The following is a 24,079-nucleotide window of genomic DNA, read 5'->3' on the forward strand; positions in this document are numbered from 1 at the left end:
GTTCTGCAAGTGGGTTTGCCCATCCCTCCTCCTATGATGTCACTGTGAAACCAGAACTCTTGTCCTAAGTATAAATGGGCAGGAAACTGTACATGAGGCATTGTCTACTGCTCAGTTCAGATTCGACTCAGCTCACTTCAGATTAGATTCGACTCAGCCGAGTTCAGTTCAGATTCATCTCTGCTCAGTTCAGATCCATCTCAGCTCAGTTCAGATCCACCTCAGCTCAGTTCAGATCCACCTCAGCTCAGTTCAGATCCATCTCAGCTCAGTTTAGATCCATCTCAGCTCAGTTCAGATCCATCTCAGCTCAGTTCAGATCCATCTCAGCTCAGTTCAGAACCATCTCAGCTCAGTTCAGATCCATCTCAGCTCAGTTCAGATCCATATCAGCTCAGTTCAGATCCATCTCAGCTCAGTTCAGATCTATCTCAGCTCAGTTCAGTTTCATCTCAGCTCAGTTCAGATCCATCTCAGCTCAGTTCAGATCCATCTCAGCTCAGTTCAGATCCATCTCAGCTCAGTTCAGATCCATCTCAGCTCAGTTCAGATCCATCTCAGCTCAGTTCAGATTCATCTCAGCTCAGTTCAGATTCATCTCAGCTCAGTTCCGATCCATCTCAGCTCAGTTCAGAAATATACAGCTTCTCTTTCCCTAAATTTAAAAGATTCCCAGCCCAGCTGACAGTAGTTGAAACAGTTAAGCCTTTGACATTACAATTGAAACAATTTAACCCACTGCAATTACCTTAAGTTCAGAACCCAAGAGCTCATTACTCCAAAGTTTTAAATGGTGAGATGATTCAAATTTCACTTGTTCTAAAATTATAATGGTGAGAAATTCACTTATCCTAAGTGTAATATGACAGAGAGCCCTCTGGTTCTCAGAACTAGATCGCTTATACCATACAGTATAGCTCGCTGGTGCAGCTAGTACAGTTGGCACATGAGACACTATGTTTGGGATGGGGATAGGAGAGGTAGGCACTCACGCCTTTATTTAGACAGCAGGAAGGGCCTCCAGGTCGCAGTCTCAGGATGCATCAGAAGCCACGCTGTGCGCTGTGTGCCCACTGAGTCGTGCCACTCCACTGTTGGAACCTCCCTGACTGTCAAAGGCAGCACATGCTGCACCCCCACCTGTGAGAGGCACCACTCAGGCCAGCTGCCTCTGTGCAACTCAGAGCTGCTGCTGCCACACAGAACCTCCAGCAAGCTCTGCATGGCTTCTCATAGTCTACTGGCCAACAGGCAGGAAGGAGTCCTGTGCTAACAGGAGCATCTCGGCAGGCTGCAATGTGGGTAAACACCTGTTTGGGGACAGGCTGAGTATAGTGCCACACTACCAGAATTGACGATTATGGCTGCACACTACAGAGCTGCAGCCAAAGAGAGAATCTTCAGCGCTCAAGTGGGTCACATGTCAAGTCGCAAAACAATATATCATCTAGGTGACTCACAGTGCCCACATTAGTACACCTATTGTGATGAAGTGTGCACCACACACTAACTCTAGGTGCATGCCATGCTCTTAACCCAATTACTTGTCCTTCTGACAGAAACCGCATTAACCTCAAAGAGATTGATTTCAAGTTAGTTTTACATTTTATTTCATACGTTATACTGTCCACCAGTGTTCCATATGAATATTCCAGAAGAATTTGAATATGTTAATACACTTTAGCAACGACTTTCAAGCAGCTATAAACCATGATTTTCGATTGTGAGGCTAGCTCTCCTTCACTCATTCTTTCCATACACCATTCTTGAATGGATCAAAAGAGAGTGTGGGGTCAGTAGCCACCCTAAGTCAGCCTATGCTGACTCTCCCATATGCAGACTCTCCCATCACTACCTTTTCTTCAGTACTACACAATGCATAGTGCCACTGCACTGCACCTGCTTGTATTACAGGAGTTTCTGCCTGTCAATCTATTGTAGACACCCCTTTACAAGATAGGCTGTGCCATCATCTCCTAAGTATTTCTCTTTCCCTGAACAGTCCCTAGACCCGATGCTAGCCTCAATGTTTGACAGTGTGAGAAAACTTCATCGTTCCAATGGCCTGACAGTGAAATTATTCATACTTTACTCTCATTTCCCAGTACGCAGATGAAAAGAACACATTGAAGGCCTCTATGAGGGGTAGGAGTTGTTGGCAGATTAGATGATAGAAGAAGAAGAAACAGGAGTTGATGTAGAAGAGAGGGGTGATACAATATTAGAATCAGAATTTAAAAGAGCTTTGGAAGATATCTCTAAAATCACTGGGGGAAGTGGCAACAAATCGACTGTTCACACTGGTGTGTAGAATGTATGATACTCACGATATACTGTCTGACATTCAGAAACCGGTATCCACACCATTTCGAATTTCGCAAGAGTCAGTAACTCCGAGAATTCACCTTAACAGCTCATGTGTCCAAGTTCTCAACAGGATTAGTATACAGAAGAATGGAAAAGAAAATTCAGGATCTGTTAGATGGTTTATTTTTAGGAAGGATAAAGGCACAAGGGAGGCAGTTCTGGTGTTGCAGTTGGTAAGGGAAGTGATACCGAAGAAAAATCGAGACATTTTCATAGGATCTGTTGGCCTAGAACAGGTATTCGACAATGTAAAATGGTGCAACATACTCTCAATTCTGCCAAAAATATGGACAAACTACATAGAATAACAGGTAATATACAATACGTACAAGAACCAAGATGAAGGCTAAGTCTGGAATACCTAGAATGACGAAGTACACACATTAAAAAGGATGTAAGACAGGGTCTAGTATTTCATCGATGCCGTTCAATTCATAAATTGAAGAAGTAGTGATGAAATAAAAGAAAGGTTAAAGAGTGGGACTAGAATTCAAAGTGTAAGGATATTGATAATATTTGCTAATAGCAGCGCTATCCTCAGTGAAACTGAAGAATGACAGGATCTGCTGAATGGAATAAACAATCTACTGGACTACAAGATATGAATTGAGACTAAATCGAAGAAACGCGAATACAATGAGAAGAAGCACAGATGACAATAGCAAGAATTGGTTATCACAAAGTACATGAAGTCTAGGAATCTACCATCTAGGCAGAAAAATAACCAATGATGGACATAGCAAGGAGGACATAATAAACAGACCGGCACAGAGAAAAAAAGACATTCCTGGACAAGAGAAGTCTGCTAGTATCAAACATAGATCTTAGTTTGAGGAAGATTTATGAGAACGTACATTTCGAGCGCGGCGTTATATGATAGTGAGACATGGACCGTTGGAAAACTAGAACAGGACAGGATCAAAGCATTTGAGATGTGGTGCTACAGAAGAATGTTGAAAATCAGGTGGACTGATAAGGAATGAGGTGGTCATCCCCAGAAAATACAAGCAAAGGAATGTATGAAAAACACTGACAAGATGAAGGGAGAGGATGATAGGACATCTGTCAAGATATCTGACAGTAATTTTCATGATACTGGAGGGAGCTGCAGAGAGTAAAAACTGTAGAGAAAGGCAGACCTGACTAATCCAGTAGGTTGCAGTTTCTACCTAGTAGGTCATAGGTTTGATATGGGTACCACTCAGTAAGGGTGTGCAGTTTGAGTGAAGCAAATCAACATTTGTGACTTACTATGTGGAAATTTTTCCAACAGCTTGCTTCAGTTATCTAGTAAAGGAAGATTTCATGTGTAGGACACGCTTACAGCAACAGTCAACATAATCCAATTTAGGGACACAAATATCTCAGTCAGTTATTTTACAGTATTTGACGGAGTGACACTGCACATCGCCGTAGACCAGAATGCAAATTTGTGAAATGTAGAGCTGAGCGTGTACAAATAGAGAAAAATTAAACCATCCCACCTAGTCAGATGTTAGCTCTGACATGCCTTACATGCCCATAGCGTTCTTGTTGCACATGAAATGCCTCCATCATGGTGATAAAACCATTGTTCATGTAGACTGCCAATAAAACTGTGCCAAGTGATGACTAAACCACCTAGTGCTTCCATCATTCATTTGACATTCATTTCCTACCCCGCCCATTATTTTGGTTCATATTAGTTCCTCAAAGTGAATTCTATTAGGCGAGTGTCACAACTGCCCACCCTAACAGACCCCATACAAGATGAACTCTCACTAGCAGGGTCCAAGAATCTATCACTGGATACACTGTTGTAGCTCCTTCGTCACTTAACACAGTTTTATGAGCAATCTAAGTGAACAATGCTTTTATCCACATGATGGAGAAATTGCAGATGTTAACTACTATCCTCTTCAATCGAAAATTCATTTTAAGACCACATTTAATAAGGAGTCACCATATAACACCCTGGGATGGTTGTAACAAAGCTTTGCTCTCTTAATGAGTAATGAGTTTTGACACTTTAGACGTTCACTTTAGCCTCTAGAATTCAGAGTTAAGCTAATCTGATAACATTTCCATTGGTTATACAATTGATCAGTTTACAACTTCAATGTTGGTATATCCTACATCGTTCCTAGCCTTATGCAGTGTAATTATCACTGTACATTAGACCTATAATGGTGGTTGTGTTGTCTAATAAAAGAACCTCTATACAGCTAATGTGACCCTGAGGCATTTTCATCCCTTCTCAGAACAAAATTTTAATCGATATTTAAAATTTTGGAGAATTTCTGTAAATTTCTTTACACTAACAATGTACGAGTATAGCTAAAGCTGTTGTTGCTCCGACTACGAAATATTCCGACTCTTCAATATTTGACTCAATGTCCAATGACCAACTACATGAAGGACATCAGTTTGCAGAAATGAGGAAACAATATGGTCGGCAGTCTCGTTTTCTGCAAACTGATTCATTAATTCAGCGCCTAGATACTGATATCATGACAGCATAATACACACATCAAAAAATGTTTTGCATCACCCCAGTTTCCAGAACTCCTTTTGTTTTCTGCAAACTGCCAAGTTCTATCTATCTGCATAGCTATTCCATAAAATGTAACAAGTACAGTTTTCTTCCTTTTTTTGGATTGGGGTGGCATATGTATCTATCGTGAAGTGCTCCTTTTCGTGACCTAGTTGTCTACAGAAGTACGTCACGTTCTGGTATCGGCTGTAGAATTCCTGCAATCTGTAGTTACAAAGACTGCCAACTGGGGTAGTGAGGGTGCTGTCAGCAATGGCGCCTGTCTGTCCAGAGTTGCTACAAGCGCTCATCTGATGATACCTGGATAGGAGAATGCACAGAAGGTTGAAAGAACGGAAATGTGTAAAGTAGTGAGATTTGCCAAGGCATCCCATACGTGGGGGTATTCAACACTGTCTGTCAGATCGTAACATGTTTCATGTCAGCAGCATTACAGCCAGATGAAGATCATGAGATTTGAGATTGTGCTTTGCTTCTCTGTAGTTAAACAAGAACTGCTTTTACAATTACAAATGACCAGCACATAAGGTAATGCGAATTATACTACCAGTATGACACAATAATAAAATATATGAACTATTCCATTATTGCAGCAAACGCAGAAATAGATACCGTCTTATATCATAGAAACATATTCTTATCTTTTAATCTGGAAAGTTGGCTGTGTCCTTTTCCTTTATAAGAATTTAACTGATTTTTATACTATTGACGATGATGCTTCAGCTGCATTATGACATAGGACCATGAACAATTATCATTATAACAGTTGTATGATTGTACTGTATTCTATCAATGTGTAGAATTGCTTGTCTAATCATTTGTGTGTCAAGTCTGTGTGGCAGGCACCTTGCATGAATGGCTGCTTAACCCCAATTGCCTCGCACAGCACAGAATACGAAGTCTATGATAATGAGACCACTGTATTTGAGTCCTACTTAAAGGTGAGTAGAAATGATGGACTGCAGTATTCACTTTTGCATTCTTTATTTAGAACAATATCACAGACAGATGCAGAGAGTCATTTCAGCATTATTGCAGAGATGTTTGTTGAACTGAATCCTTCACGATAGCATCTCCACGAGCTGCTGCTTGCCGTTCTGCCTGGCGATGACCCAGGGTTCGTGCCCGTGTGCGTCCCTGGCCTCAGTGTCAGCTCCTGCATCGAGCAGCACAGCCGCCACCTTTGTGTGGCCGCATCTTGCTGCACAGTGCAGCGGCGTCCACCCATACTTATCCCTGGCATCGGGGTCAGCAGAGGAGTCCAGCAATCGCCGTGTCACAGCCACGTGACCGCGGTATGCAGCCCAGTGCAGCGGCGTGTTCTGCCTGCTGTCCCCGACATCCACCTCTGCTCCACCTTCCAACAGACATGTTACTGCATCCAGGTGTCCCCTCTCAGCTGCCCAGTGCAGAGCAGTCCACATGTCCTCGTCCCTCGCCCCCACTTTCGCCCCTGTCGCGAGAAGCACCCTGAGCTCCTCCACCGCCCCCTCCTTAGCTGCCTGGATCAGTCCTCGGCTAATCTTCTTTCCAGGAAGGCTCCTGCACAAAACATAAAAATTCTCACACCTTCCTTAAAACACACACTTAATAAAGAAAACATACAACCAAAAATGTATACATATGTCCAACAACGACCCTACTATATTCCCCTTCTATGATACGAAACTCGTATATTAAGGTATAGTGGTTCTGTCTTCAACCACTATCCATTAAAAGTTTGTTTATGCAACCTCTCAAGATTTTCATCTGTCAAATTCCGACACGCTGATTGCTGTAACTCACTTTCTTTCAACTAGGGGTGCTGTTTCTTAGCAGTCATTATATCCGCTACGATAGATGCTTCAGGAAGCTTATACTAGTTCTCAGTGAAACTATCAAAGATTACACACAAAACAATTTACATTTACATGTTAAAGACTTTCCTGACGTTAAAGCAAAATAATCCTTCAAACCTCTTATTGGTATATTTGGTGACCTTTATCAGCAAATTTTGCCAGCTTCTGTTTCACATAAAAGAAATTCATCAAAACATTTTACATGTAACAATGGCACGTAATCTACTACTTCTCCATCGTGTGTGTGTGTGTGTGTGTGTGTGTGTGTGTGTGTGTGTGTGTGTGTGTGTACAACTGAAGCCTGTAACAGTGTACAGTCTTCTAGATGAACATATTTGAAAAAACAGGGAAACACTGACACACACACACACACACAAAGTGTCACTTGTATCTGACAAGTTCACTACAGCCATCCTAAAAAAGAATACATATTGTAAAATACGTGTGGCATGTGCTGGTAACTAAAATGTGGCAACTTCTGGACAAACAAAGCAAATAAATGATATGTACTTTTCTTATTCTGCCAAGAGATTTATTACAACTTATCAACATAATATTCATCTTCCATATGCCCAGATCCATTCTGTTAAAATATCAGATGCGCACTAAAATGGTAATACGACTGTTCCAGTTAAAATAAATCCATGAAATGGAATGAAAAATTAATGAACTCTTACATACATCATGTACTCTGGATGAATAAGTTTTTTGAAAATTTATGTAACATTCCATAACCTGTCCTATTGAATAATGAGGTATAGAATGTGAATCGTGAAAAAGTCTACAATATTTAACAGCCTGCAAATCGTGTTGACCCCTATAGTGCTTTACTAGGTCCACCAATGGTTGTGGTGGTTGTGGTGGTGGTGGTGGTGGTGGTGGTGCTCCACTGCCTACCTCTGTTGTGTCCACTGGTTTACAGGGAACAACAGTGACATTTACTACATAGTAGCAATGTTGCTACTTCATTTTAGAACACAGAGTGCACAGAGATACCAAAATCAAGTTAAAGCATCATGGGACTGTGTATGAATAGACCCTGTTGTTTGGAATCCGAGGCTATGGTAAAGAGCAACTAAGTCGCTTCATCTATGTCTACATGTATACCATAAAATGACATGTCATGAGTAATGGCAAAACGACTCATTTTTGCCTGATCAACTGACGTAATAAAACCATTTAAAATATTTACAAATACATTGCAATAGCACTACTAATACCATAAAAGAGCTTGGATCCCAATTCCCACCAAATTTTTGCAGTTTGTTAAAATGTTTGTCCGAAAGACTACATGCCCGTCATGGGATAAATAAGCCATGGAAAGGGCCATCAGTATAGTAAACAAGAATGAAATCGGCTGATTGAGAGCAGCCAGACTGTTTGGTGTATCACAGGTGACTTTCTGAAGGCATGCCACAAACGAAGGGTCAGAGGTTTCAGACTACATTTGACGAGGGGTTTATGCAGGATATACTGTCCCAAAGGAACTAGCTTACTAAGCCGCAGAACAAAATAGTATCTCTCAAAAATTTAATAAGGACTGACTGACTGACTGACTGAATGGATTTATGCCACACAATCCTGATTTATCTTTAAGGGAGCTGGAAGCTGCTACTTTGGCTCATGCAATGGTATTTAATAGAGTTCAGGTTAACAGATTTTACACGCTATATGAATGTCCTCAATAAAGAAGGAATTTCACCAGCATGAATTTATCTGTACTTTCATGTGTGGACATGAGGCAAAAAATTTTTGCAATGACTGGAGAAACAAGTGGGGGTACTTACAATTGTTGAAAGGAGGTTGCACATTACAACATTAGCGTGCATGAATTCTGCTGCTAACTTTATACCTCCAGCTTTACTCTACCCCAGAAAAAACCGAAAGAGCAATTAACTGATGGAATACCTAGAAGAACTCTAGAAATAGGGCCAGAAAGTGGATGAATGGCTGGAGAAATTTTTCTAGTTTCATTAAGGTAAGCAAAGAGAATAAAGTGTTTATCACTGATGACGATTGCTGGAATCTCAAACATGTTCAAGTGCTGAAATGTGCCTATGAAAACGGAGTTTCTCTATTTTGCCTACTATCCCACTGTAATTGCCAACTTCAGCCAATACACGTTTGCATTTTTGGGCCCAGGAAGACCCATTATAATGAAAGTTTCAAACCTCCTAGAAACACACCCAACGTCACCCAGTGCCAAATGCGTTAGCTCATTGCCACTGCATAAGGTATAGAAGCATGTGTGGTTAATACTAAGAGTGGATTTCCTAACGTTGCTTGACTCACTCCAGGTCACACTGTTGCTGCCCTCTCGTTCGCCTGCATCACTTAGCTAGCTGAAATGTCCACACGCAAAAAGGGAGGCTAAGTCAAGGGAAAGTGAAAGTACCACTCAAGCAGGGCTGGGCTTCAGTTCCTAGTCAGCAGAATCCACCCTCTTTTGCGCAATGCTAAGTATGCAGAGCCTGTGGGTGCCTCGGCACCATTCTACCTCGCCGCCGTCACTGAGTACCTCGCAGCTGAGTGCTTGAGCTGGATGGAATTGTAGCCTGCAACAATAAGACATACGTAACCCTGCACCACTTGGACCTGCAATCTGCAACAATAAGATGCGCAACAAGCTGCCCTCTGACATCACCACAGAGGCTTTTGTCCTGCCCAACATCCAAGCAATCCTGTTGCCAAAGGAGAGTGAGAAGAAGGCATAAACGGCGGCCGCCTCTCTGGCTCGTGGGACACACAGTGCTGCATGCTCCCTGTATGCAATGGGCTCGGCCGGCAGCTTGGACGAAAACAATCTTCGCCTGTACATGGTGACCAAAATTCACATCCACCTAAGCGTGACAACATATATCCCAATTTTCCTGCATGTTCACATGTTTTACAGAATATTTCACCATCTGAAGAGGAATACTTCCACAAACAGCTTTGAGACTTGTAAAAGATAGCTCTAGATGACTCAAGGCACCATTTGATGAAGTATTTCCAGTTTGTGCTGCAGTACAATGCTCATTAAAGAAACGTAAAATAACTCTGGTTTCTTCTGGCTTTCTGAGTAGCTGTACCAACAACAAGCTTCTAGAAGAGAAAGTGCACCAGTGAAAATTAACTGAGGATTGACAGATATTTCGACAAGCTTACAAAAGAATATAGTTAAGCAGGGTGGAAGCCTATAACTCAGATCTCAGTGCAGATGATGACTGTGTTTGTATGTTCTGCAATATCATCTTCCATTCAAGACCAGGGGAATCGTGCATTAAATATACTAGATGTAAGGTATGGGCTCACAGTATGCTGATATCCCAGGTACAGTTATGAATTTTGTGAGAAATCTTTTCAGACCTTAGAAACATATGGATGGATATGTATTAAACCCTCAAGAGGTTTTGGCTTAGGGTGTTTACTTTTTCTGAAAATTGTGCACTATCATTTTGTCCCTATTGTAAGTATAAAATGACACATGCGCATAGTTTCTTGTCTTAATTTTTTCTTAGTATTGTAGTTTCATGTTTAATGATTTGTAATAATTTTTGTGGACGTCCTGGATTTTGAAGTGTTTACATAATAAAAAATGATTAAATTTTTGAATAAAAACAAAACATTAAAATAGTGTGTCATTTCTGGAACTGTTTCCTACAGCATTACAGGTCACTAAGGAACCAATGAAAAAGGAAGTTCTGGAAAAACAAAGCAAAATGGTTGCTGGAAAAGTGTGAGCATTCAAGATCAGGAGTAAGAAAGGAATTCTGTTGTTAAAAGCAGAGCAGGGCAAGGTTGGAAACAGTATAGTGAAGACCTCTATGAGTGAAAGGAACTATCAGATGACATGACACAAAAGAAATGGTTATCAAATAACAAAACATAGGGGACTCAGTATTAGAACTTAAGAAAAGCTTTGGAATACTTGCACACATACAAGACAATCTGGTTGGATAATATTACTTAGGAATTTCTATAACGTTTGGTGAAAGTGACACCCATATGACTGTTCAAGTTGGTTGCACAACCTATGACAAGGGACATACAAGCAGACCTTCAGAAAAAAATGTCATGCAAATACTATAGAAGCAGGCAAAGGCCAATAAGTGAAGAGTTCCACACAATCAGCTTGACAACTCATGCATCCAAATTTATGACGAGAACAACATACAGTAGAATGGCAGGGAAAGTTTAAGATCTATTATAGTCTGATAAGTTTGGATTTAGGAAAGATAAAGGTCTCAGAGAGGCACTTGCACTTGGTAATGGAAGCAATATTTACCAAAAATAAAGGAATGTTCATTGGGTTAGTCTACCTTTAGGAAGCTTTGGCAGTGTAAAATGGTGCAACTCATATAAAATCCTTAAAAATAGTTTAATAAATAGGGGAAATGCAGGTAACATATAGTTATATACAATAATCGACAGGGAAAAATAGGAATGGAAGAAAGAGGAACTAATTCAAAATATGCTAGAAATGGTTCACGCTAATCGCTTAAAACGAAAATCGAGGTATCACTGCTGCAACTGAAGAGATTCAGGAATAGAATTGAAATTCAGAATGAAAGGATTTCATGATAGGATTCGCTAATGGTATTGTTATCATTAGCAAAAGTGAGAAAGAATTACCAGAGCGGTTGAATGGAATGAACAGTCTAATGAATACAGCATTAGGATTTACAATCAAAAGAAAGATGAATGTATTGGGTAGTAGTAGAAATAACATTGATAACAAAGTTATGAAAATTAGGGACCACACTACTAGCAACAAACATAGACATGAGGGACAATGAAAGTTGCTCCAGCAGGGTAATACGACATTCCTCAGAAAACAAGACTACAAATACCAAACACAGGCCTTAATCTGTAGAAGAAGTATCTGAGAATGTACAACTGGAGCTGAGTAGTGAATGAAAATGAATCGTGCGCTGCGAGAAAAGCGAGAAAAGAGAATACCACATTCAGAATGGGAGGCTATAGGAAGATGTGAACTGATAAGAAAGGAACTGTGGAAGTTCTCTACAAAATAGGTGAGGATACTCATATGTGGGAAACTGACAAGAAGAAGGGACAGGGTAATAGTATGTGAAGACATCAGGGAATACAGCCATGGTACTACAGGGAGCAGTATTGCTACTCTCATGTGAAGAAACTCAGTTCCTCCCCCCACCCCCATATCTCACATAAATGTAGGTGGTGCTATCAACACTAAATTTCTTGGAGCAGCCAGAAAAGTAATCTATAACGGTTACAGTTTCTGCTCTGTATGTGTGTCAATGCTGGGACAGGCTGTTATGCAAAACTGCAGCGGCGCGACCAAGGTGCTCCATATCTTGAGGAGCTGAGGCAGAAGAGGCCTTTTCCACTTTCTTCTGATTTGATTCTTTAAGATCGTGTTTATTGTTACCAGTAGGTATTTAATTCAGAATTCTAGGAAACTTTCTCCTCTCTCATTCTTTCCAATAATTTTATATTGTCCCTTAACTATGTCTTTTTACCTTAGCCCTATTACAGCAACCCAATGATTATTAGATGTTTCTCTCTTTTTACATACAGAGATACCTATTCATTATTGTTGTATACTCTCTTACTGTCAGTTGATTTTCTGGGAGTGATAATGGCTTCCTAACCCGAATTATTGTTGCTATTGTTTTGCTAATTATGACACAAATAAATCACTGAACTCTTCAAAATTACTCCTGGGTTGCTATTCAGTGCTGACCTTTTCCTCAACTTCCTCATCCTGTTGATATCATCACATTCCTCTAACATGCCATCCTTCTTTCCATTTCAGTTCGCTGGTCACGTTAAATCTAGATTCAGGCATAATATTTTCTTTTTCACATTTCCCAGCCTTCCTACAACTCCCCCCATTCCCCCTCACGACTCCAATCGAGGATCTATGGGACTACCTCGAGTGTGCTGTTCATGCCATGGATTCTAAACCGAGAAGCCTAGTGCAGCTGGCCTGTCTGTACCTTCCAGAAACTCATTGACTCTCTTCCCACATACGTTGTGCTGCCAAAGGAGCTTATTCAGACCTTTGACAGGTTGTCACATTAATGCGATTAGATAGTGATGTGTTTCGAAAACAGCTTCTTTAAAAAAAAAATGTAGAGCAGTTTTAATATACACTCCTGGAAATTGAAATAAGAACACCATGAATTCATTGTCCCAGGAAGGGGAAACTTTATTGACACATTCCTGGGGTCAGATACATCACATGATCACACTGACAGAACCACAGGCACATAGACACAGGCAACAGAGCATGCACAATGTCGGCACTAGTACAGTGTATATCCACCTTTCGCAGCAATGCAGGCTGCTATTCTCCCATGGAGACGATCGTAGAGATGCTGGATGTAGTCCTGTGGAACGGCTTGCCATGCCATTTCCACCTGGCGCCTCAGTTGGACCAGCGTTCGTGCTGGACGTGCAGACCGCGTGAGACGACGCTTCATCCGGTCCCAAACATGCTCAATGGGGGACAGATCCGGAGATATTGCTGGCCAGGGTAGTTGACTTACACCTTCTAGAGCACGTTGGGTGGCACGGGATACATGCGAACGTGCATTGTCCTGTGGAACAGCAAGTTCCCTTGCCGGTCTAGGAATGGTAGAACGATGGGTTCGATGACGGTTTGGATGTACCGTGCACTATTCAGTGTCCCCTCGACGATCACCAGTGGTGTACGGCCAGTGTAGGAGATCGCTCCCCACACCATGATGCCGGGTGTTGGCCCTGTGTGCCTCGGTCGTATGCAGTCCTGATTGTGGCGCTCACCTGCACGGCGCCAAACACGCATACGACCATCATTGGCACCAAGGCAGAAGGGACTCTCATCGCTGAAGACGACACGTCTCCATTCGTCCCTCCATTCACGCCTGTCGCGACACCACTGGAGGCGGGCTGCACGATGTTGGGGCGTGAGCGGAAGACGGCCTAACGGTGTGCGGGACCGTAGCCCAGCTTCATGGAGACGGTTGCGAATGGTCCTCGCCGATACCCCAGGAGCAACAGTGTCCCTAATTTGCTGGGAAGTGGCGGTGCGGTCCCCTACGGCACTGCGTAGGATCCTACGGTCTTGGCGTGCATCCGTGCGTCGCTGCGGTCCGGTCCCAGGTCGACGGGCACGTGCACCTTCCGCCGACCACTGGCGACAACATCGATGTACTGTGGAGACCTCACGCCCCACGTGTTGAGCAATTCGGCGGTACGTCCACCCGGCCTCCCGCATGCCCACTATACGCTCTCGCTCAAAGTCCGTCAACTGCACATACGGTTCACGTCCACGCTGTCGCGGCATGCTACCAGTGTTAAAGACTGCGATGGAGCTCCGTATGCCACGGCAAACTGGCTGACACTGACGGCGGCGGTGCACAAATGCTGCGCAGCTAGCGCCATTCGACGGCCAACACCGCGGTTCCTGGTGTGTCCGCTGTGCCGTGCGTGTGATCATTGCTTGTACAGCCCTCTCGCAGTGTCCGGAGCAAGTATGGTGGGTCTGACACACCGGTGTCAATGTGTTCTGTTTTCCATTTCCAGGAGTGTATTTCGTGTTTCAAACATGAATTTTCATGTCATGCTAACCAAACAAGAGAGAATCAGGCTGAATAATTAACAATAGGGGCTAGAAGTTAATTATCAATGATCTAGGGAGTGCAGCCAATTTAACCAAAAGAGAAAATTTCTAGTAAGTAAACAGCACAAAGTATTGCATAAATATTTAAGTCTAGCCAAAAATTTTATTAGCTATCAGAAATTCAGGGGAATATATAACTAAGTGGTGTGGAACAAATGGAAGTTAAATATCAGTGACTCTTCAATGTTCTGGTTATCGGAGAAGGTACAGCAGCAGCAATGGGTAGGGTAGAGAAGGCCGTCAGCAGCACCCTAACTGAAGGAAATCCTGTGGTAGTAACTGGAGAGTTTTGTGAAGATACGGAAAACTTGAAAGACAGGCAGACAAATATGACGCCTTTTCATCAAGGATGCAAGCAAAGCATGTTGACCACTAAACCCCTTCTGTGGGAGTGAGTGTTGCATGTGCTCTGCATGATGGCTAAACAGAGAGAAACAATATGGGGGCACTCCACACTGTATGGGAGCACCCAGAGCTGCCGTTAGGCCTGGGTTCTTATCCTTTGAGCTGGTCGCAGGTTGCATGCATAATGATCAACCTCACATGGGTGCATAGACGCTCACTTCACCTTTTCTGTGAATCTTCTATACAAGCCATTAATGAGAAACAGTTTCATCTGCTGTGCCTTAAATGTATTTAAAAAGTTTTCTTGTACCGTCTAAAGACAGTAAAGGATTGTGCTGAGAAAATTATTTTCAGATTGTTAACTCCGAGTTGGGAATAGCAATTGCTCTGAGTATCTACTTTACACGAACTGATTTCCTCAGGTCTATATTAGCTACATCATCAATCGAAAACTGTAAATATATTGTTGCTCAACATGATCTGTGCTGCAGTAGGCTACTTTGTACCAGGTGTTGGTTATGAGTGACACACTTAGTCCTCATCTTTTCTTGTGTTTACGCAGTGTGACACTATTGCTAGGTATTTTACTGTGAGTAGCAGTTGCAGAAGACACACTGAACCGCTTTAAACTCTACTTTATGCAAACAGGATTTTAGTGACCTGCACAGTGCACAGAATGAGGTCTGAGGCACAGCTCGTCTTGGCCCCAAACTAGACACATCACTGCTTCGGCTTATGTGCTGAGCAACGCATCTTTGTGCCCACAGCAAAATGACTGATGCTGTATACAAAGGGTTTGTACCTTTGTTGAGATACCTGATGCAGAAAGCTATAGGGCAACGTTTTGTACACATGCAATTTAACAGTGACAACAAATAATGAGGGACTGTTTAAAGGTCAAAATTTTTGAAGCTACGAAAATTTGGGCTATTTCATGACATGTGCTGGTAAACACTGTTAAATTTAGAGATATGTCTGAATGTGACAAAACTGCCTATTGGCTTCTGTCGCTGCTTCTTTGGCCGATGTTTGTCTGATGATTTTACTGATGTTACGGCAGCATGAGTGGCTGGCATTGTCAAAGCTTCACCCTCCATTGCCGGTGATGAACTGGAGCCGAGCTCACAGCCACAGACCATATGTACCTGTTGCATCAATGTCTGAGGGCTTTTCCGCGGTCATTTCCGGTGCAGTTGTACTCTTGCTACCTGCGACGGTCGTTCGCTGCATTACAGGAATCCAGGATCCGTTTACCTTAAGGCTTTCCGCTTTCTTGTTGAAGCCATTCACGTGTTTTTATATTTCTACAGCTTCTCTAATAAGCGGCTGATTTCTCAAGCTGGCCCAACCTGCAATGTCTCTTATGTTCTTTCATCCTGGTAATGATTGATCGTCCAGTCATCCCGTCTGTGGCAGTGAGGTGGGCTCCATTTCACCACTGGCAGTGGTGAAGCTTTGACAATGTCAGCCACTCGTGCTGGCGAAACGTCAGTAAAATCATCAGACGAACATCGGCCAAAGAACCCGAGATATAAGCCAGTAGGCAGTTTGCCAACAAGTGCCGACGAAAGCCTTAACAATTCCCTTTTAATCTGCCAGGCAACAAAAGTATTCTGAGGTACCAGCAAATGGCTGTTGTAGGCATCAATGAAGCTGCATTTTACAGGACAGAGACATCTATACAAACTCAGTGGCAAACATTATAGCCTTGAACACACACACACACACACACACAGGTATGGGGACAGAGTTTCACACTTAACAATGGGAAATGCAGGTGATCATCTTGTGTCGCACTTACCTGGTTTCTGTTAGTGGCCCACCGAGCAACTGACTCACTTTGACCACCTCATCAGGGTGGCTGAGGACCGCATCGGCCCAACCCGCTGTGGCAAACACCAGCGAGTTGGCTTTTATGAAGGCGACAGCGACCTCTGCGAGGCTGGGACAGGAGTGCCTCACTGCCAGCACCGCTGTGCGCGCCGCGTTCTCTGCTGACAGCTGACTGGCCAGCTGCTCCTCACACTGGACCTTCAGCCCCCACACGCCGTACCTGTCGGCAGCTGCCAGGAGTTGTGGGGCCATGCGGGGCACCTCGGAAGCACGGAGGGAGTACATGTAGGCCAGCAGCTGGTGCAGCACCGGGCCCTCCACGTCGGGGACTGCGACCACACTGCTGCTGGCCTCCGGCGTGTCCTGGCAGAGCATGGCGGCCAACACGGGGCTCCTGCCTGCCAGGACGGCCCTGTGCGCCTCTAGCCGCGTGTCCCCGGCCACCAGAGTCACCGTGGCCCCTTCCCCAGCACCCGTAGCAGCAGCCTCTTGCACCTCCTTGGCGGCTGCCATTGTGAATGTTTCTGAAACAAGGCATCACTGAACAGCCATTTGCCCTTACGCAGCACCGTAAATTCATGTATTAGGCATAGGTGATCTGTGCTCAGCAGCAGCGGGTAAATATCGCCCATTACATGTCAATCACAACTGCATGACATCCTTCCCTAGCCACAGATGATAGCCACGTGTCTTCAACAATACAATATTATCAAACACCTGTATTTCTTACAAGAAGTCGACAGAAAGGGGTGATGACACTATTTCTGTAATTTCTAGTCGCAGTACAGTGTTACAAAACAATGAAGGTTTTAAATATGGAGATCAGGAGCAATACAAACAAGGCCTGGCGAATCTATAGCTCATAATCACTCCAGGTATATAGGAAACTGCTAGTAATTACCTTTCCTGTTCTACTCCCAAGTAGAGCGACAGTGAAACAAGTACTAAAATGTAGACTTTCACGGACGGAAATATCATGTCCATTATAATTATCCGGGCTGTTATGCCGCGGTCGGTTGATGAATTCTGTGTCAATTCCCAACGTTTCGTCTCCGACTGCGGGAGACATCTTCAAGGGGGTCAGTAGCTCGATGGAAGGTCCAACACACCCAGTACAGTCAGTAGCGAGCCAGTGGGTGTGTTGGACCTTCCATCGAGCTACAGACTCCCTTGAAGATATCTCCCGCAGTCGGAGACGAAACGTTGGGAATCGACACAGAATTCATCAATCGACCACGGCATAACAGCCCGGATAATTATAATGAACAGTGAAACAAGTGTCTATATGCCTCCTTATAAGTCCTAATTCCTAGCATCTTATCTTTGGGTTCTTACGCTAAATGTACGTTGGTAGCAGCAGAATCGTTCTGCTGTCAGCTGCCAAAGCCAATTCTCTACGTATTCTCAATGGTGTTCCTTGAAAGAACATCAGCTTCCCCCCAGGGATTGACATTTGAGTTTCCACAGCAGCTCTGTAACATTTTCTTCAAACCTATTGCTACCAAATGTCAGAAGCCTGCCTCAATTTCTTTGATGCCCTTCCTTCAATCCGACCCGGTGACGATCAACACTCACGCAGTACCCAAGAATAAGTCGCACTACTGTTCCATAGACATCTACTTTACAGGTTAGTTACACATTCCTAAAATGTACTGAGTACTTGCCTTCCCTTCTACCCTACTTACGTGCTCGTTCTATTTCATATCGCTTTGCAGCGTTACTCCAGGATATTTAATCGACGTGACTGTAAAGCAGCACACTTCTAATGCTGTAGTGGAGCACTACTGGGTAGTTTTTCCTAATCATCTGCCATAGCTTACATATTTCTACGTTTAAAGGTAGCTTTCATTCATTATACAAACAAGAAATTTCGTCTAAGTCACCTTGTACATTGCTAAGTCACTCAAAAACACCACCTTTCTGCACCTCAGCAGCATCAGCAAATAGCTGCAGAGTGCTACCCACCCTGTCTGCCAGCTCATTTATGTGTGTGGAGGACCACAGGGGTCCTCTCACAACACCCTGCCGGTACCCTTGTCACTGATGAACGCTCTTCATCAAGGACAGCATATTAGATTCTATTATTGAAGAAGTCTTTCAGCCACTCACATGTCTAGGAACCTTTTCTGTTGCTATCTCCATTAACAGGCTGTAGTGCGACAGTTGCAGACGCTTTCCGGAAATCTAGGAGTATGGACTACCTTTTGCCGTTCAACCAGAGTCCGCAGTATAATCATGTCAAATGACAAGGCGAGATTCACACATGCAATTATTTGTGAATTTGTGCTGATTTGCACACAGAGGCTCTTAAATAAAGGAAATTTATTTTCTTTCAAGAGATAACATGTTCAAGGATTCTACAGCAGACGAATGTTGACAACATTTATCTGTAATTTTGCAGATTCGTTTTTTTATTCTGGTTATATGGATGCACTTTTTTCCAGTCGCTTGGAGTTTTGTGCTACACAAGAGATTCACGACAAATGAAAGCTAAATTAGGGGCCTATGCCGTATATCGGGTGTCGCCAAACATTTTAGCCTAAGGGTCACACTGGCTGTCCTGCTAAATCCCAAGAGCAAGACCTGGCTACAGCCTCTAAGTTTCCCTGAGGCCTGATACAAGTATTGCTCTGCTCTCCTCGGTGCAATTCAGTTTTTGTGACGCTCATCACTGTCGTCATTCTTTACGAGCTGACAGTGGCACTGCAGTTGCCATTACGCAATGAACAGCTATTATTACTTGTAATCTGGGAGGGAACAAAATGTGTAAGACTCTGAAGTCGGAAACGAAATATCAAGCAAAAATTGGAAACATTAACGGAAAGGTAGAAAAGCTGTTAAAAGTGTTAAAAACAATATAGCAGGTGGCCTTGGATGGCTGACTGCAGTAATAAAATTGGATGAGCCAGACACTGCCACACACTAAAATCCCCAGCCTAAGAGCAAATGGCAAGAGAAACACAAAAGCTGAAAAGATGAATACCAAGTCGAATAGACAGCACCAGAGGGGGCAGGGATGAGTTAAAATGCAGGTAGGGTGAAGGGATGGAAGACAAGGCCACATGCCAACCCTTAGACTGAATGTTAAAATCCTCCTCTCGAATAAAACTTGAAGCTAGATCGGCTGTTCAGGCACTGTCACGTAACACTGCAGGCAGTGCGCCAGGAAGGTTAAAGGTCCGTCTCAGGGCGGCTAAATCTGGACAGTCCAATAAGATGTCAGACACTCAAGAGTGAACCACAGCGACACTTTGGTGGGTCCTCGCAACGTAGGTGACCGTGAGCCAGCGAAGTATGTCCGATGAGGGGCCAGTAAAGGACGATGTAGTCCTTGTGAAAAGCTCGCATGGAGGACTACCACACATTCGTCATCTCCTTTACCATTCGTAGCTTATTCAGCAAAGTCAGGGAGCAGCATTCTGTATACAAGAGCCCGAAAACTTTGCGGCATAATACTGAACCGAACAACAGATTCCGGTAGGCCGATCTCCAGACTTTACAAGTAGTCTATCTAGCTAGACTTTCAGCAAATTCATTTCCCAGGATTCCGACGTGACCTGGGGTCCACAGAAAGACTGATCGTCCACTTTGTTTGAGGATGTAAACAGACTCTTGGATGACCGTTAGCAAAGGATGGCGATGACAGCACTGGTGGAGAGCTTGCGAGGTGCTCAAGGTGCTCAAGGAGCCGCTACAAATGAAGAAGGACTTCTGATGCAGGGACAGATATGCTCAAGGGCGCGAGAGAATGCTACCAGCACTGCAGTGGAAACACTGCGGCCATCTTGCAAGGAGCGCTGTTCAGTATGTCGTGCATGACCGTAAACGAACCCAACATGACCATCGACCTTCGAGCCATCCGTGTATACTGTAAGTAGGCTGTTTATGTTTTCTTTATGTAAGTTTGCTGTTTATGTTTTTTTATTGGCAACGTTACGTAGCACTCTGTATGAAAATCACTGGCTGTGCTGTGTGCAGTATGTGGCTAGTTTGCATTGTTGTCTGCCATTGTTGTCATGAACTGCTATAGCTGGATGCGAACAGCGCGTAGCGCTGGGCAGTTGGAGGTGAGCCGCCAGCAGTGGTGGATGTGGGGAGAGAGATGGCGGAGTTTTGATAATTTGTAATACTGGATGTCAATTATGAATATTAAGGTAAATACATTGTCTGTTCTCTATTAATATCTTTCATTTGCTAACTATCCCTATCAGTAGTTAGTGCCTTCAGTAGTTTGAATCTTTTATTTAGCTGGCAGTAGTGGTGCTCGCTGTATTGCAGTAGTTCCAGTAACGAAGATTTTTGTGAGGTAAGTTATTTGTGAAAGGTATAGTTTAATGTTACTCAGGGCCATTCTTTTGAAGGGATTTTTGATAGTCAGATTGCGTTGCGCTAAAATTATTGTGTGCCAGGTTAAGCACAGTCTTGTACAATTGTTCTAAGTGGACGTTTCATATGTTTAAATTGTTCTAAGGGGACGTTTCATATGTCGACCCTTAGCCTAGGATACCTCACTGGAATCTTCTGATTTTTTCTTGTAGTTTGTGTATTTAGTGTAGCTTTTGTTTATTGCTAGTGCGTAATTGTAGAGAGAATCTCCTTTGTAGTTGCAGTCTTTCATTGTTGTACAGTAAAACAGTTGTGGCATGCATGTAGCTTTGCGCCAAGTATTTCGCTGCTGCAATTAACTAGATATTATTTTCAGTGCTATGTTAATGTGTTCTCTTATTTTTGCTATTCAAATTGTGCTTTTCTGTGTTATCGTATGAAATATTGTGACAATAATGGCGTGTGAAAAACGTAACACTCGGCTCCAAAGTAAACTAAGAAATGACAGTGAAGACGAAAGCAGTGTGTTGGCCCCACCATGTAATGAGTTAACTAATGTTCAAAGTAGTAATTTGGTAACTGTGCATAGGGAAATGGAGCGGGCGTCAAACAATGGCGTAGACAGTCAAACAGGTAGTGAACAGGGAAGCATTATCGATCGATCGGTCGGCAACAGCTCGCCTCAGCAATCCGAAATGATAGGACACAATTTTGCAAATACTGTAGATTCACGTTTTGCGTCCTCACCGTTTTCTCAAATAAGTCAAGACACATTGTCAGCTTGTCAAAATGTGAATGTTGCCGGTGCAAATTCACTGCCGAAAAGCACTGAGGAAAGTGTTTCAGACACCAATGCATTGTTATTACAATTAATGCAACAAATGGGAGAAAAGCTTCAGAAGTTAGACACAATGGAACAACACCAGAGACAAACACAGCAACAGTTAGACACAGTGGAACAAAATCTTAAAAAGTTAGACACAATGGAACAAAATCAGAGACAAACACAGCAAAAGCTTCAAAAGTTAGACACCACACTCGAACAAACACGTGAAGATTTAACTGCTGAGTTACATAACATTGTATCGAAGTGTCAGAAAGTGTGTAATGACGTAAAAACACAAATTTGTGAGCATTTTCAACCTATTTTTTCGCGGCATGAAAATGCATTACAGAATCACGAAGTAGCCATAAAAGAACTGCAAACTATTGTTCATGAAAATCATGAGACCTTGCAAGCTAAAATGGACTCAGTTGCATCTACCGATTCGGTTACGCAACTTGCAAAAACTCAGGAAAACTTAAAGGACACAGTAGATACTCTGAAAATTGGTTCAGAAAGACACATGGAGGAAATTAGTTCATTATCAGAGAAAGTAGCCGAACTTTCGGATCAGGTCACTAACTTATCTACGAAGGTAGATGATAATCTGAATGACGCAAAACCGGTAGTCTTTAATGACACAGAAGAGTGCGAACAAATTAGGAAACTGAAACAAAATCTGAATCAAATTAATACGCAACACCAAAGAGAAATGCGGGAAGTACAAGATCAGCTGACACAGGTAATACAAGAATTACGTATTTCAGAGGACACTCGCGCCCCAATACGGGAAGAGGGACACAGAAATGCGGAACAGCCACAAAATAATAACACAGGGCATTTCGGTAATTATGAAAGAAATTGGCAATGGGCACCGAATTTTGAGATCGAGCCGCCGACACGTCGTAACAATGACCGACATGCTACTCGCCGACACGATGATTTTGATTATACGCTGTTCATTATTACACGTAAATTCAAAACATTTAAGAATTCTGCCAACGACATTCATCCACAAGCGTGGCTCCATCAATTCTCTCATTGTTTTCCTCCCAACTGGTCATTGGAGCACAGGTTAGAATTTATGTGTGGCTACTTAGAGAATGAACCAGCTGTAAGAATGCGATCGGTCATTCACGATTGCCACAGTGAAGGAGAATTTTACCATGCCTTCCTCTCAGCATATTGGTCTCAAGCTACACAAGACCGCGTAAAACATAGCATTATGATGATGAAACACTTTGAACAATCTGAATTTTCCAGTCTTGTCAAATATTTTGAAGACATGTTGCACAAGAATCAGTACCTGTCAAACCCATACAGCCCCTCAGAACTCATCCGCATTTGCTTAATCAAATTACCTGAACACTTACGGCATATTATTTTAGCAGGACGTTGCAAAGACGACATTGAAGCTTTTCAGGGACTGTTACAAGAACTGGAAATTGACATAGACAGTCGCGGGATGCGAAAACAGGAAAACAATCACTACAGGTCACATCCGTCACAATTCCGTGACGACAGAAACAATAAATGGCCACGACAAACCTATTCTTACAACGTAAATCGTGACCAAAACAGACACCACCCATATGACAACCACTGGCAGAGTAATAATAGTTACAGAGAAAGATCGCACTTCCATAGTAATGAATATGACAGAGACCCTCATAGAAACAGACAATTTAGCAACCAGAACAATTTTTATCACGGGAGACAGAATAACTTTAGACGCAACGGTCCAGCACGCAGTTACGACCCAGAGAGAAATTCTCCACCGCGTGACAGACAAGAAAGAAACTATGTAAACTACCGACAAAACGACAGACGTGAATTTCATCAGAACTGGCGAGCTTTAAACATAGCTGGGCCCTCTCGGCAAGCCGAATTTGTGGAAGTTAGGCCTTCTAATCCCAGTAACGGCGCGCGCCAACAAAGAAACAGACAATGACTCACACCGCAGGCAGCCGCGTGCGACCGCTGGCTCAGGGAAAAATAACATTGACGCTAACCTTGAGAAAAATTCCCGTATTCTTTACGGACGAATACCGCATGATAATTGCATTCAAGTTGAAATCCTGCGTACTAGGAAGAGTAAAGGTTTACACCATATTTCACATGTAAAACCATTTATTGACAGATAATCTGCTTTTTAACTTAGTCTTTGCAATTGTCACTTCACGCTACTTGTACAATTTGTCACACTGAGAAACTGTTAACATGCAACTATGTTTAAAAGCTAACTAACCATCCAGCCAAGAACATAGGTAACTTAGACAAGTAATTGCTAATGCATTGTTATTGCGAACAGACGACACAGTGTAATTGTGTGTGTACATTCTTGCTTGTTAGTTGCACGATTAGAACATTTACCAGTACTGCTA

General features: G+C 42.9%; 1 protein-coding gene across 1 annotated transcript in view; it reads right to left on the bottom strand.

The window, feature by feature from the left end:
* Nucleotides 1-5,867: 5,867 nt before the first annotated feature.
* LOC124553310 (ankyrin repeat domain-containing protein 65-like) overlaps nucleotides 5,868-24,079 on the bottom strand; it is a 95,783-nt gene continuing 77,571 nt past the window's right edge. The window contains exons 3-4 of the mRNA XM_047127189.1: nucleotides 16,515-17,070; nucleotides 5,868-6,442 (exon numbers count right to left, since the gene is read on the bottom strand). Coding sequence (XP_046983145.1) covers nucleotides 5,962-6,442; nucleotides 16,515-17,070 — 1,037 coding nt within the window. The 3' untranslated portion in view covers nucleotides 5,868-5,961. The remainder of the gene's footprint in view (nucleotides 6,443-16,514; nucleotides 17,071-24,079) is intronic.

This window comes from Schistocerca americana, chromosome 11, assembly GCF_021461395.2.
Source record: "Schistocerca americana isolate TAMUIC-IGC-003095 chromosome 11, iqSchAmer2.1, whole genome shotgun sequence".
Classification (NCBI taxonomy): domain Eukaryota; kingdom Metazoa; phylum Arthropoda; class Insecta; order Orthoptera; family Acrididae; genus Schistocerca; species Schistocerca americana.